This window comes from Vombatus ursinus, unplaced genomic scaffold, assembly GCF_900497805.2.
Source record: "Vombatus ursinus unplaced genomic scaffold, bare-nosed wombat genome assembly UNPS02014798.1, whole genome shotgun sequence".
NCBI classification, from domain to species: domain Eukaryota; kingdom Metazoa; phylum Chordata; class Mammalia; order Diprotodontia; family Vombatidae; genus Vombatus; species Vombatus ursinus.
Window position 1 is genome coordinate 48,714,841 of NW_020954576.1, and position 11,966 is coordinate 48,726,806.

Below are 11,966 nucleotides of genomic sequence, written 5' to 3' on the forward strand. Positions count from 1 at the left end.
GATAGACAAAGAAAACTTCATAATGTAGGTAGGGCTAAGGCTGGCCCTTAAAGGATGGGTAAGATTTGGATAGGCACAGAGATGTCTAGGAGAAGCATGCTTCCAGCAGGAGGAGTAGTGATCCAAGAAGAAATGTCCAAAGTTTGTTGGGGATGGGGGGAGCAGTTAACAGACAAATCAGACTGAAGCAAGGGGTTTGTTTAGTGAAATAGTAGGAGATAGGTTAGAAAGATACACTAGGAATCACTTATGGAGGGCCTTGAATACCATGCTAAGGAATAGTCTTTTTAGCCTTTGAAGGTTTTTGAATGAAAGACAGAAGTTATATAGCTAAGCTTTGAGTTAGATGTTGAATTTCCTTTGTCCAAAGCAACAACAATAAAGGGAAGTGCATAGCTTTTCTTAATCTGCCTGCAGAGAAGTTCCCCTTCCCTCTATAGTGGGAGCTATGGGGGAAGAGGAAAGCATTTACCACAGAGCATCTGGGTGGGTCCCCTCCCACTGAATCCACATGGTGCCTGGCATATGGAGGCCTCAACAGCAGGAGAGGAGGAAATGTAGAAATGCTACAAGGGAAATGCTACACCGGGAACTTTGTGAAACGTGAAACTGATCATTGGTTTAATGTGAGAAATAATTCTCAGTGACTTTTTTTCTCCATTTCTGAGAAGCTAAGATTAGTTCCCATTGTCCCATTCTGGTATGGTGCATAATAGAGAGCTTCATTAGTACTTCATGGTGGGTGATGTAACATCTGTTACGATGTAGAGCGTCCTGGGTTGGCAACTGGTCAAAGCGTTATGGACTTTTGGGCATTTGTAACCCACAAAACCAAATCTGGGTCAAGTGTGGTAAAACGAGCCCCTTATATGTAGTAGTAAGAGGAAATCTGTTTGAGAGATGTAGAAATGCTTACAGTTAAGGCTGAAGGGCAGTTCTGTTGTTGATGCAGGTTCCCTTCTTGGTCCAGGTATTATCCATGAGACCGTCCCTTCAATCTTTTGGTTGTACCTAGTCCTAGCCAAACGTGGGGATTGTCCAGCTTACCGCATTGTGACTCCCAAGAGATCTGATTTGTACTTGTCTTTTTTAAAGTTTCCTGTTCCTTGCTTTACTTCTCTCCTTTTCTATACATCCCCAGTCTTTATGTCATATTTCTCTCTTTCTATACTGGAGTACATTTGTCTCTTTGATAACCCCACTGAAGGTGTCTTCATTTATTTGAACAACCAAGAAGTGGGAAGTTATCCTGAAGATTACAGGTGAATTTTGTTATCTCTCACAGGCCGGGCTGATTCTGGAGCTGCGCCTGCAGATAGCTTTGGATGTAGTGGAGGGAATTCGCTTTCTACATAGCCAGGGGCTTGTCCATCGTGACATCAAACTAAAAAATGTGCTGGTAAGGGCTGTTCCTAGGACACTTGCTCTTGTGGGCTAAAGGGCCTGAGAGAAGGAATTTGGGTGGGAGAATTGAAGTGGAGGGATGATGGGCATGCTAACCAAAAGCTGGATCTTGGCCTTGTGGCCAGAGACATTTGGGGATGGGGAGAGTCTGAGTGGAGAGAATCCAAGCTGTTTTCACTGTGCCTCAGGCCTGGCCTGTTCTGCCTTGGCTGGAAATGGAGATTGTGCTCAAAGACGGATGAAATAGATCTAGGTAGCTTAGCAGGCAAAAAGTTATATTTTTGCTTTAACCTTGTTATCTCAATTACAAAGAATTATTTTTTGATTCATTCTTCTTTGAAAGGAGTTTTGATATTTCATCATCAGGGCCATATATTTCTGGTGACTCTTGGTATAGAAATAACAGCTATTTGGAGGAGAAGTCCTCAAAATTTCTTAAAATGTAGCCTTATCCTTAGGAAATTCCCAGTCAGCTAAGCTGTGAGACTCAGTCTTTTTTTGGATTTCTAAGGAAGAAAGCTACTGGGACTCTTAAGACTCTTTGCCCAAGTGATCAGGGAGCCTCCTCTTGCCTTAATCTTCAAACTTGTGGTATATATTTTGGGGCTTGAGAGGGCAGTTAGGATCAGAAATGCTTCTCCAGATGAACTTGTTTTGCAAGTGAATGTGAAGTCCAGAATGATCAAAAGACAAAAATCACCAATTTCTGTAAACTAATGTTATTTTCTTTTTTTTGATGGGGTCATGAAACTAGTAAATCAGGAGAATGTTGTAGCTATGATTTATACAAATTTTAGCAAAGTATTTGATCAAGTCTTTAATGCTATTGTGGAAAAAATAGACATCATAGCATAGTTAGGTGAATTCAAATTTTGAATGGCTGAACCCAAAGAGTGTTATTAATGGTTCAATGTAAGTGGAGAAGGAGGTCCATGATGAAGTACCCTAGGGACCTGTGCTTGGCCCTGCAACATTTCACCTTTATTAGTGACTTGAATAAAAGCATAGATAGCATACTTGTTAAATTTTCAGCTGATAGTTGGAAGGGATAGTTAACCCACTGAATGACAGTCAGGATTCCAAAAGATCTTAATAGGCTAGACTATTGGGTCAGAATGAATGTCTTACCTTTGGGTAAGACACTTTACAAGTGAGTTAGGCAGCAGTTTATCTGAAAAAGATCTTAGAATCAATTCCAAGTTTAATGAGTCAACAGTGTGATATGTAGGGCTGCCAAGAAAACCAGGACAATCGTAGGTTATACTGAGAGACACCTGCCTATCAGGAATAAGGAGGTGACCATCCTGCTGTTCCCTGCTCTGCTCCAATCACATCTAGACCACTGTATTGAGTGTGGGGTACCACATCTTCAGAAGGACATTGAAAAACTAGAAACCATCCAGAGAAGGATAACCAGGGTGGCTGGGGGGGGAGGGAGATGGACCTTAATTTCATATCATTTAAGGATTAGTTGAAAGATTAAATGATGTTTAGCCTGGAAAAGAGGGAACATAAGAATTGTCTTCCAGCATTTGAAGGCTTCTTACACTTTTCTCTTTGGCCCCACGGGCAATGGATGAAAGGTAAAAAGAAGCAAATCTGAGCCTGATAGAAAGAAAAACTTGATAACAATTAGACCTATCCAGAAATGGAATGGTATGGGAAGTAGTGGGTTTCTCCTTCCTTGGAGGTTTTTAAGCAGAGACTAAATGAACACATTGGGTGTGTTGTAGAGGGAATTTTTTTCAGGTATATATTGAGCCAGATGGTCACTGTGATTCTTTTTAACTCTGAAATTCTGAGATAACTAAAATGCAGGATATAGGTCCTCTTTGCAAAAGGTTGGGAGAAGAGTATCCTTACCTGACTCTTGCCTTGCTTTGTTTGCAGCTTGACAAGCAGAACCGAGCCAAGATCACTGACCTGGGTTTTTGCAAGCCTGAGGCTATGATGTCTGGCAGCATTGTGGGTACCCCAATCCATATGGCCCCAGAGCTCTTCACAGGTGAGGCTGGTGGAGATAATGGGGTTTAGGATATGGTTCAGCAACTTCCTTAGCTATGAGTACCACCAAAAGAGCTAAGCCATACCCTTGCATACAACTGACAAGCCATTGACCTAGGTAAGGGAGAAGGAAGCAAGGGGGAGAGTAAAAGATGGAGGAGGAAGAAGCTTTAGGAGAAGAGGAAGGAAGCAGAGAGCCAGGTAGAGAGTATCAAGGGGTGGGCAATCATTAGGGCAACAGTATACCACCAACAGATGTTTCAAGTACCATTCTCACAGGCTGGTTTCAGATGCTGCTGATGCACAATCAGTGAACTGGTCATCAGGCATAGTATTCAACACACATACTATGGGCCCAGGATTGTGCATAGATGCTGTGGGGGAAGAAGACCAAGTGTAAGCAATGGTCTCTGCCTTCAAGGAGCTTATAATCTAGCAAGAGAGACTGTGCTAAAATAGGTGAAATAATTAGTGACCAATGTAGAATGCCACAAATAAGGAAGTGCAAATGATGTATGTCATATTGTAATTGCTTCACAAGATCAGAGAAGGGGGAGGCCTTATGGAGAAAGTAGAATCTGAGATGAACTCTGAAGGATGCATAAGAGTTTCTGAATGGCGTAGGGGAAAAGGGAAGACATTTCCAGGGAGTTGGGATTGGGAACATTAATGACAGCAGAGTGACAAGGCTGGCTAGAGCAGTAGGTTCATTTTTGGAAAGTCCTGGGAAAACTAATCTCATTATGGAAGACCTTGAAATCCAGGCAGGGGAATGAATATATTAGTATGAAGACAGTGAAGGTTTTGTTTTGTTTTGTATTTAAACAAAGGAGTGGCATAATAAAAGTTCTGGGGTAGTGGGAAAAAATTAGACTGGAAGAAAGATGCCAAGGTTCTTATCTTGGCTGTGCCATCAACCACCTGTATGACCTTGGGCAAGTTCTCATACCTCTTTGTTTCCTCCCTTGTAAAGTGGAATAATTAGAGGAGATGATCTCTAAGGTTCCATATTTCCATCCCTAGTCAGGCTCTAATATTCTCTGATTGTGTGAGAGGTTTGTAGATTAATTTTTAAAAAAGCAATATGTATTATGCAACATGTTTTTATTAATGTGTAATGTGGATTAGAAGAGAGACAAGCTAGGGAGGTTATTATAGAAATAAAAGTATGAGGATTAGGTTGGTGGTGGTTGAAATGGTGAAGGGACACATTTGGGATAATTTTATTTTTTATTTTTTACATTTGGGATAATTTTAAAGGAAGAGAGAACAGGACTTGGTGACTGCCGGATATGGAGAAAGAAGGATGATTCAAAGCTGACTCCATAGTTTTGAGCCTGGATGCCTAGGACAGGAAAACTGGAAGAGGGGATCTGAAGTTAGAATTTCCTTTAGTTGGCATCTCTCCCAGAATCTCGTCCACAGCCATTTACAAAGTAGAACAATCCAAGGCTCACCTGTCAAGAACAGTCCTGTGCCTTGCCTTGTCATTTCTTCCTTCAAAATGCCTCTTGAATTGGTCCTTTACTCTAGGTTTCCATTGTCACTATTTGAATTCAGGCCTTTGTAACTAGATTATTTTAACAGCCTCCTATCTAGTTTTCATCCCTTGAGTAGATTTTCACTTTAGTCTTTCCTGCAGGTTTTTGTCAGACTAATTCTTCTTTTTTTTTAAAAATTTTTATTTAATTTTCAGTTAGCAATCATTTATTTTTTCTCCATCTCATCTCTGCCCCTCCTGTGGGGAAAAAAAAAGAAAAAAATAAACCTTTGTAACAAATATGTGTAGTTAAACAAAATGAATTGGCCATGTCCAAAATGTATTTCTCATTCTATGTCCTGAGTCTATGACCTTTCTGACAGGAAGTAGATGGATAGCCTGCTTTATCATCTGTCCTCTGAAATCGTGGTTGGTCATTGCGTTAGAGTCCTTAAACCTTTCAAAGCTGTTTGTCTTTGTGATGATGTTATTGTATAAAATTGTTCTCCTTGTCTCATTTCACAAGACTAATCATTCTAAAACACCACTGCTCTACGAATAACAATAGGTTGTTGTTCACTAAATTAAGTCCAAACTGCCGTGCCTGGCTTTCAATATCCTATACACCTGGCCCCATCCAACCTGATTTCCCATTACTTCTTAGTATATACTCTTTGCTTAGCGTGATCTTCTTGTTCAGTTCAACTTCAGTTCCGCAAACTGAATTCATTCATTTATTGAAAAGAAATGTACCATTGTATTAAATTCTGTAAACTGAAAGTGGCACTTTACATGGAACAAAATATTTTATGTAGCAGTTTGTTTCTTTACAAAGAGCAAACTCTGTCTCAAAAACATTTTTATTCAATGGCACAGTTTGTTTGTTTGGAGAGGCAGAGAGATGGCACAGTGCATAGTTTGGGAGCTGGAATCAGGAAGAGCTGTACCTGGATCCCACTTCCAGTTGTAGCTGTGTGACTCCAGAAGTCAGCCAACCTCTGTGTCTCTCAGCTTTATCACCAGCAAAATGGGGATGACAGCACCGATCTCCCAAGCCATTATGAGGATCAAGAGACGGCATATCCACAAACATTTATATCATCTGTTATTTGCAGAGTACAGTGGTAGGTCCTGGTGGAGATCAAAGTTGAGGTAGAAAAGGGTCTATGTCTTCATCAGAGTTTACAGTCTACTTAGGGGACAAAACATGTACTATACGTTTAGTATGTAATACTGTAGTAAGTGATAACTATGGTACGTAATAACTTTTTTTAAAACATCTTAAAATGCTGGTAATTGTTAGGTATTGAAACTAATGTTTTTTCTAGAATTTTTTTTCCATTGTATCAGAACACACACTATTCATTCTTTCCTTCATGCTTTTGTTCATTGTTATTGTCTTTATTAAACTTTATTCCTGGTTGTTACTAATTATTGGCATTCCTTTGCAAAGTCACTTTACTTTCATGATCCTTAGCTTCATCATCTATGAAATGTAGATAATAAAAATCTGCCTTGGCAACCTTTAGGGTTGTTGTGACACTCAAAGTCATAGATGTGAAAGGCCTCTGGAGAAAAAAAGGACAAAGTTCTATACAAATACACTGTGAGTTGTGAGTGCACTGTGTTGCTGTCCCACTCACTGGCTTATCTTTGCCCTCTCTTAATGCAGGGAAGTATGACAATTCTGTGGATGTCTATGCTTTTGGGATTCTCTTCTGGTATATCTGCTCAGGCTCCGTAAAGCTCCCTGAAGCATTTGAAAGGTGTGCCAGCAAGGACCACCTCTGGAACAATGTGCGCAGAGGTAGGAATGCCAAGCCCTGCCCATTTCATCTGTTTCTGTCTGCTGACCAGAGTGTGTGGGAGGAAGGACGCCTTAGACAGGCTAGCTCTGTCTCCTGTACAGCCTGACACAGGGAGTGAGCAGTGGCACCATTCTTAGAATTTCCAAGCTGTGAGAGATCCATTTTCCTTTCCCTAAGGAATTTTGTATTTCACTCTCCCAAAATAATGATGATCAATGTTTTTTTCCCTGAAAATACAGAAAAGGTAGTTCTCTCTCCTCCTGTATTATTTTAGTTTTTTTCTTCTCTTCATTTTGTAGTTTGTATCTAATATAAATCTTACAGCAACTTAAAAAAATCAACCCTTAACTTTACTGTTTTTCATCTTAAACTCCAGTTGGGCACTGAAGCCATAGAAGATAGATGTCTTTCACTTGTAATTGCATTCCTACAGACTACCTCCGTTCTCATGTCCATATTTCTTCTTTTCAGGAGCCCGTCCAGAGCGACTCCCAGTGTTTGATGAGGAGTGCTGGCAGCTGATGGAAGCCTGTTGGGATGGTGATCCCTCCCGGCGGCCTCTCCTTGGCATTGTTCAGCCCATGCTCCAGGGTATCATGGACCGGTTGTGCAAGTCAAACTCCGAGCAACCAAGCAGAGGACTGGATGATTCTACTTGAAGGCTCTTTCTCTGTCTCATTCTCCCACCCTCTCTCTTCCTCTTTCTTTTGTTTTTAAACTCCCTGGTTGTAGGAAGAACTTGGCGTTGTATACATCGTAGGAAGCACCTGAGGGTACTGTTTTTGACTGTGTAACTTGAGACGACCTCAAACTGTGGTGACTTCAGTCAGCTGTGAGAAGTTGGATTGTTGTCCCACCATATTTGTTCATTCTGTATTCACCAATGGTCCAAGCTGTCTCTTTGGGGAAAAAGACTAGTCATCTAGGTCACAGAAAAAAGCTGAAGAGTGGGAGATTTGGCCTTCAGAGCCAGAGCAAATCCCACCTCCTCATTTCAAAGATGCATGAATTTTTCCAAAGTACTGACTGGATGGGGTATTGTGATATCAGTAATATGAAGAGATATCATCTGGCTGACTTTTGTTCTGTCAGGGTTAATTAGTTTGGTTCCATCCAGTGGTCAGAATAGAACCTCAGAAATGTCAAGTTTAGGTGATGGAATTTGGGGAGAGGAAAGGTGAGAGAGGGCCGGAGGGAGAAAGAGAATTCTGTAGAGATGTGTTTGGTTCCTGCTGACTGTAACCAGAGCTTCTTGCCTGCAGTGGCATGAAGCCTCGAGTTTGTGTGGCTGTAAATAAAGTCAGCAGTGCTCTTTGCATTGCCAGATATGTTTACATTTGGGGAGAAGGTTTTACCCTTATACCCAGTTTAAAATGTTTGGGTGAGACCCAAGAAATAAGAAACACCCTGGAGGGAATTGGCTCTTATGGGGGTTACCTGTGTTCAGACCCCCTAGAAAGATAACCGGTTTGTGTTTTTCAATGTTTGTAAAACAAATCTTTCTTTTTATTTTTTGAACCTAACACACTGACATTTTTAAATCCTGCTTATTATCAGACATTTTAACCGAGCTTCCTTCTACTTTTTGTTCTTCTCTCTGTCTTTTAAATATCATTTGCTAGAAGACAAAATAGTGGATGAGAAAGAAAAGAGCACTGTAGCAAGTCCATGAGTGTGCACAATTACTGCATCTATCTTGTCTGATTAGGAGGGTCACTCCTTGTTTTGCAGTTGGCAGTGGAACATAGAAATGTCCTTGGGGAGTCTTCACACAGAGGAGGTTAAGGGGAAGATATCTGGTTCTGGTATGTGAGGGACTCTATGGTCATCTCAGTTCTGGACCTCAGCGTATCAGCTACCCAACTCTCTCTTTTAAAGAAGAAGAGTAAAGAGAGGACAGAATTGACAGGGTTGGTTGGCTGGGATGAGAAGCTTCCACCTGTCACTCCCTGTGTTACAGCTGTAATCTGCTGTTCCTAAAGTGTCTGGAACACATTGCAACCAGGATCCTTCCAGTTGGAAGTACAGAATGAACGTTGCATTTGTTGCTGGAATTTTCTAGGCAGAAAGATTGTCTTGACTATTAACATGCAGCAAAAGGAGAGTGTTAGAACCTAGGGTTTGAAGTCTGGCCTGATTGACTCTTTAGCTATCCTGAGCAGAAGTTCCAATTATAATCAAGAACTTTCAGTTGCAATTGAAGACATAGCCAGCCATTTATCTTTGAGTCCTTAGGCATCACATTCCTTGTAGTGGACTATCTAGTGCAGCTCTTCCTAGCTAAGAAAATGCCTTAGGGGGGACAGCTAGGTGGCACAGTGGATAGAGCTCCAACTTTGGAGTCAGGAAGACCTGAGTTCAAATCTGGCCTCTGACACAGCACTTACTAGCTGTGTGGCCCTGGGCAAGTCACTTAACCCCATTGCCTAGCAAAAAAAACCAAAACAAAATTTAAAAAAAAAAAGCGAAAAAGAAAATGCCTTAGAACTTCAGCATCTGCTATTACTTCAGGCTTACCAACTAGTTTTCTTTTTGGGCTCTGTAGGTGTCAACATCTTTGGTAGGGGGAACCTAAGTGTCCAGTTAGGGAAGGTGAGGGTTTGTATTTATTCTCTTGGAAAGTAGAGAATGTAGAGAAAAATAGTACAGACATCCATTCTGTATAGACTTCCAAAAAAGTTTTGTACAGTTTCTGCTTTGTACCTATGTCCCCTTACATTTTAATCAGCTATAATTAGAAGTGGGTTTAAAAAATAAAAGTCTAGACCGAGTTTAGCATTCACCACACAGACACCCACAACGTCTGATATCCTTAGCTCATGGCTACATACACACATATCAGTGTACTCCTCCCCCATACACCAGAATTTTTGTTCAACCCTGTCTCTGTTAGTTTGCTCTCTTGATTAATGTTTTTTTTTCTATAACACTCCTCTGTGTGTCTGTGTAAGTGTATGAATGAATATGCATTTATTTCTGTGTATGTATCCATACATACATGGTACATATCTACATACCTATAAATATATACACTTGTACATATATGTGTATATATATGTATACATTTTTTTCCCCCTGCGAGCCAGGGTGAGATTAAGGACAAAAGAATCTGAGAAAATCAAGGTGCACACTGTCCAGGCCAGCCAGAGTCTTGGGTGCTTGGAGGATTACTTTAGACACTCAGCAAGTTTACTATAGGAATGAATATGTTTGCTTTTGTTTTTCTATTGTCAGCTGTGTTTCCTCATCTTCTGACATTGCATTGTTGTTGAGGTGAATGAATGTCATGAATTGTATTGTACTGTATTATACCTTGGGAGACACTAGATTGTTCAATCTCTCTTCCCTAATGCAATGCAATGGCCATTCAGATCTAGAGGATGGTATTTTGGCAGGTGTCGTGAAGACTGTATCTGGTCGTGGGTTACACAAACAAATACCCAGCCTCGTGAGGACAGTTGTGGTTGGGGGAGGGAGGGAAGAAGAGGAGCTTATGGAGAAATGATTCTTTTCTGTACTCTCTTCTAAATAAAGTAGCATCGCTAGTTAGCTTCAGCCTAAGAACACTCGCCTGACATTAAAAGATCAAGAGTCTTTCTTCTAAGTCAGTTCAAAGTAAGGAATACTAAGAGGTTAGGAGTCTCAACTGACAACCTTGCTATGATTCCCAGAAGCTCATTCAGACTACTGAAAGCTGAGGAATGTTTACAGAAGGTAAGAAGATACCTGCTACACAGGAATATCCTTGCTCTTTTACACATAGTACAGAGCAGCCTCCTTTCCTCAGTGAACCTTTTCCACTTCTCTGGAAGCCAGCCTCATTAGGAAGGTGCCAGCTGTTCAGAGACCATCCAAAGATGGAGTCATTTTCTAGGGAACCAAATGCTATTCCCAAATTATTTTAAATTTCAGAACCATAAACGTTTGAGGAATGGGAATGAGAATTGCCAGGCATAGAAGTTAGATGAGCTGCAGCTATTGACTACAGTATTCTGTTCTTGGCTACATTTTAATGTCTTTGAATAGGCTGTCAGAGTCCAAATGGACCACACTGCAGCTTTTAGAAAGGCTTTGTTCCCCTTACAGGTAAAACAGGGTGACCCAAGTGCAGGAGGGTGGTAGGTGCTCAGCATCTGATTGCTGTGAAGTTTATGGAACCCAATGGTTGTATCACCTGCACGAGCAAAACTTTCTTCATTGGCTTATCCTTTTACACTTAGAAGCAGAAGAGGAACAGTGTTCCTTCTGGCACTTGCAGGAATAGTGATGCCCTTGTAGCCATTTCTTGGAGAGAATGGGTGTTTAGTAGTTAATTTGATTCAGACATGGTGATGCCAAAGTCCTGCCTTACTAGTGTAGGGTCAGCAGCCTCCTCTGGCCACTGAATAGCTGCTTTTCTGTCTTTACTAATTTTTTTTTTCTTTTTGGTGGCTTAACTTCTAGATTTGCTGGGAAAACCACCTTTTACCTTTTCTAAAAATAAGAATATTTTTGCTGATTCCCAGCGGGTCTGGAGCTAGGGCTAGGGGAGAACTAGAGGAATTGGAAATTCCCTCAGGACTTCAAGTAGTACTACTGCTCTTAAAGAGGTTTTATTTTTAAGTTCATTTATGTGCTTTGTTAACATCCAGTTCAATTACAGTAATCATAGGGGCTCTGTGCGTGTGGATGTGTGACATGCACCTGGTACTAAAAAGGCCAACTTGCCAAGAGAGCCAAGGAAAAAAATGGTCAAAACCATTTGTTGTATGTCTTTGTGTAGTGCTTTTTGTTTGTTTTTGTCTTAATTTTAAAGGACTGATGTTTATTACAGTGTTAAAGGAAAATGTAACAAACTAAGTATTTAGGATAAAAGTGCAATAACAAAAGAAATTACTTTGAACAAACTCCAATTCTTATGACCTACTTTGTGCTACACCAAGTTTTTTTCATAACATCGTTACTGCAGGTCATATTGTTTTGTTTTTAAGAGACGCGACTGTGGGTTAAGACTTCATTTAGTGTAATTTTGAATGGTCAGGTTTGGTTTTTATAGATTATTCTGTATACATGTTGGGATACACCAAACACCAGATGTGCTGTATAATAAAGATCACATTAACGTTTTAGGTTTGCTTCTGCCTTGCCCTGATATTCCCTTCTTGACTATACTTGAACCCACTAGGAAGGTTTGGAGTAGCATCTTTCCCACTATCTCTTTGTGATATCTCCGGGCAATCAGTCAATGCCTGCTAATCAAGGTAAGTGCTGGGGATGCACATCCAAGTGAG

The 11,966-nt window shown here is 40.7% G+C and overlaps 1 protein-coding gene across 1 annotated transcript in view; it reads left to right on the top strand.

The window, feature by feature from the left end:
- Nucleotides 1-9,061, top strand: part of DSTYK (dual serine/threonine and tyrosine protein kinase) — a 74,864-nt gene extending 65,803 nt beyond the window's left edge. Inside the window, exons 11-14 of the mRNA XM_027870685.1 lie at nt 1,286-1,399; nt 3,295-3,409; nt 6,561-6,695; nt 7,168-9,061. Coding sequence (XP_027726486.1) covers nt 1,286-1,399; nt 3,295-3,409; nt 6,561-6,695; nt 7,168-7,355 — 552 coding nt within the window. The 3' untranslated portion in view covers nt 7,356-9,061. The remainder of the gene's footprint in view (nt 1-1,285; nt 1,400-3,294; nt 3,410-6,560; nt 6,696-7,167) is intronic.
- Nucleotides 9,062-11,966: the final 2,905 nt, after the last annotated feature.